Source organism: Mandrillus leucophaeus, unplaced genomic scaffold (genome assembly GCF_000951045.1).
Source record: "Mandrillus leucophaeus isolate KB7577 unplaced genomic scaffold, Mleu.le_1.0 Scaffold523, whole genome shotgun sequence".
In the NCBI taxonomy this organism is placed as follows: Eukaryota; Metazoa; Chordata; class Mammalia; order Primates; family Cercopithecidae; genus Mandrillus; species Mandrillus leucophaeus.
The window spans coordinates 227,206-228,763 of record NW_012105620.1 but is presented as its reverse complement, the minus strand read 5'-3'; the positions used below and the strand labels follow the sequence as shown (position 1 = coordinate 228,763).

Below are 1,558 nucleotides of genomic sequence, written 5' to 3'. Positions count from 1 at the left end.
GATTACAGGCATGAGCCACCGCACCCAGCCAGTCATTTTACTTTAAGATATCCAATCACCTACAATTTAAAAGATCCCTGAAGACAATCTCTTACTTCTAAAAAATAGTTTAGATCTTGGTCTGAGTGGTAGACTTATTCTTTGTGGACCTAATTACATTATCTGCAGCCATGTGACTTCCTCAAGAAAAAATTCAGAGTGCAACTACTGCAGCTTTGACTAGGAACATTTACTCTCTTCTCCAAATCGTGGGCCACTAACCTTCTTGACATTTGTTTAGAACTCTCTGCTTTCCTCTCATGGCTAAAGTGGGTGGGTCATTCTTTAATCAGTAGCTCAGTATTTTGATATCTCAGGTGCATGTCAGGGCGTTCAACTATAAATTGCCAGTGAGCCATCTCTTGACAAAACTTGCTTGAGACAGGATATTTGAGAGATACAGTCCAGAAATCAAGTGAAATGTAAATTCCTTATTTTTTGTAAGTTTCATCCCTGTATGATTAGATCATCAGAAGCCTGTACACTTGGACTGTTGTCTCAGACTGTGTTGTTTACTGGAAAAAGGCATGTGTCAGGATTTACGCCCTAGCTATTTATGGAAAACAACTATGAAAAATGTGCATATATGATATTTCTGTGCTTTTGCTCTATTGGGATTGCAGATATTGGCTTTTACGTTACTCTGTGTCCTTTTTGAAAAGATCCACGTGATAAATTCCATTTATGATTTCAGTGTTTGTAGCCAGAAAATAGTTTTCCTTCATACAAATTTCTAGGTTTCCTTTTTATTGGGCCACGAGAAATAGGCACCTCAATGTGATTCTTTTTTATTTTGGAAAAACCAGCATTAAATTTAGAGCTCAAGGAGGGACCTAGTGAAGCTTATTTTCTTGTTCCTTTGTCATTTAATTTGTTCTTATATTTTAGAACATCTTAAGTATGTAGTTTTATTTTTTTGGAAGCAGACTTGGTATAAATTGTATATACATATATCTCCTTGTGAGTTATCTGTGTCATTCCCAGCTTTAATATATATGTTATGTCTAGAGGACATGAGATAGTCACATTTTGATCTAGATTTGGGTGACAAATTATATTACAATGGGGCCTATTATGCTTTTCCTTTAGCTTACGTTAAATCATCAGACTCAAGAGCAGTTTTATTTTTTATCTTTGGTTGATTCCAGTTCCTTGACCACAAAATGAAGACATCTTTGGTCATTGCAAGGCTGCCATCCCCCCGCTCCTCACCTTATTCCTACTGGCTCCCTCGAGCAAATCCTTCCCAACTGCCCAGCTGACCTTCCCTGTCTCCTTTGCAACTCCCTTCTCTCTGGGTTGAGTACCTCATTCTTGTTCCTTACAGCTCCATGTGGCCTGGAACTGTGGAGAGTCCTGAAACCAACTGAGGTGGATGGAAGAAGGCCAGTGCGGTTGTTATGGAAGGTGACCTCCCTCTGGGTTATTTTTCTCTCTCTTTCTTCCCCTTCCCTCCCTTCCCTCCCTTCTCTCCCTTCCCTCCCTTCTCTCCCTTCCCTCCCTTCTCTCCCTTCCCTCC

General features: G+C 39.9%; 1 protein-coding gene across 1 annotated transcript in view; it reads left to right on the top strand.

Moving 5' to 3' along the window:
- IL31RA (interleukin 31 receptor A) overlaps positions 1 to 1,558 on the top strand; it is a 53,266-nt gene that overhangs the window by 34,255 nt on the left and 17,453 nt on the right. Inside the window, exon 5 of the mRNA XM_011996746.1 lies at positions 1,367 to 1,446. Coding sequence (XP_011852136.1) covers positions 1,367 to 1,446 — 80 coding nt within the window. The remainder of the gene's footprint in view (positions 1 to 1,366; positions 1,447 to 1,558) is intronic.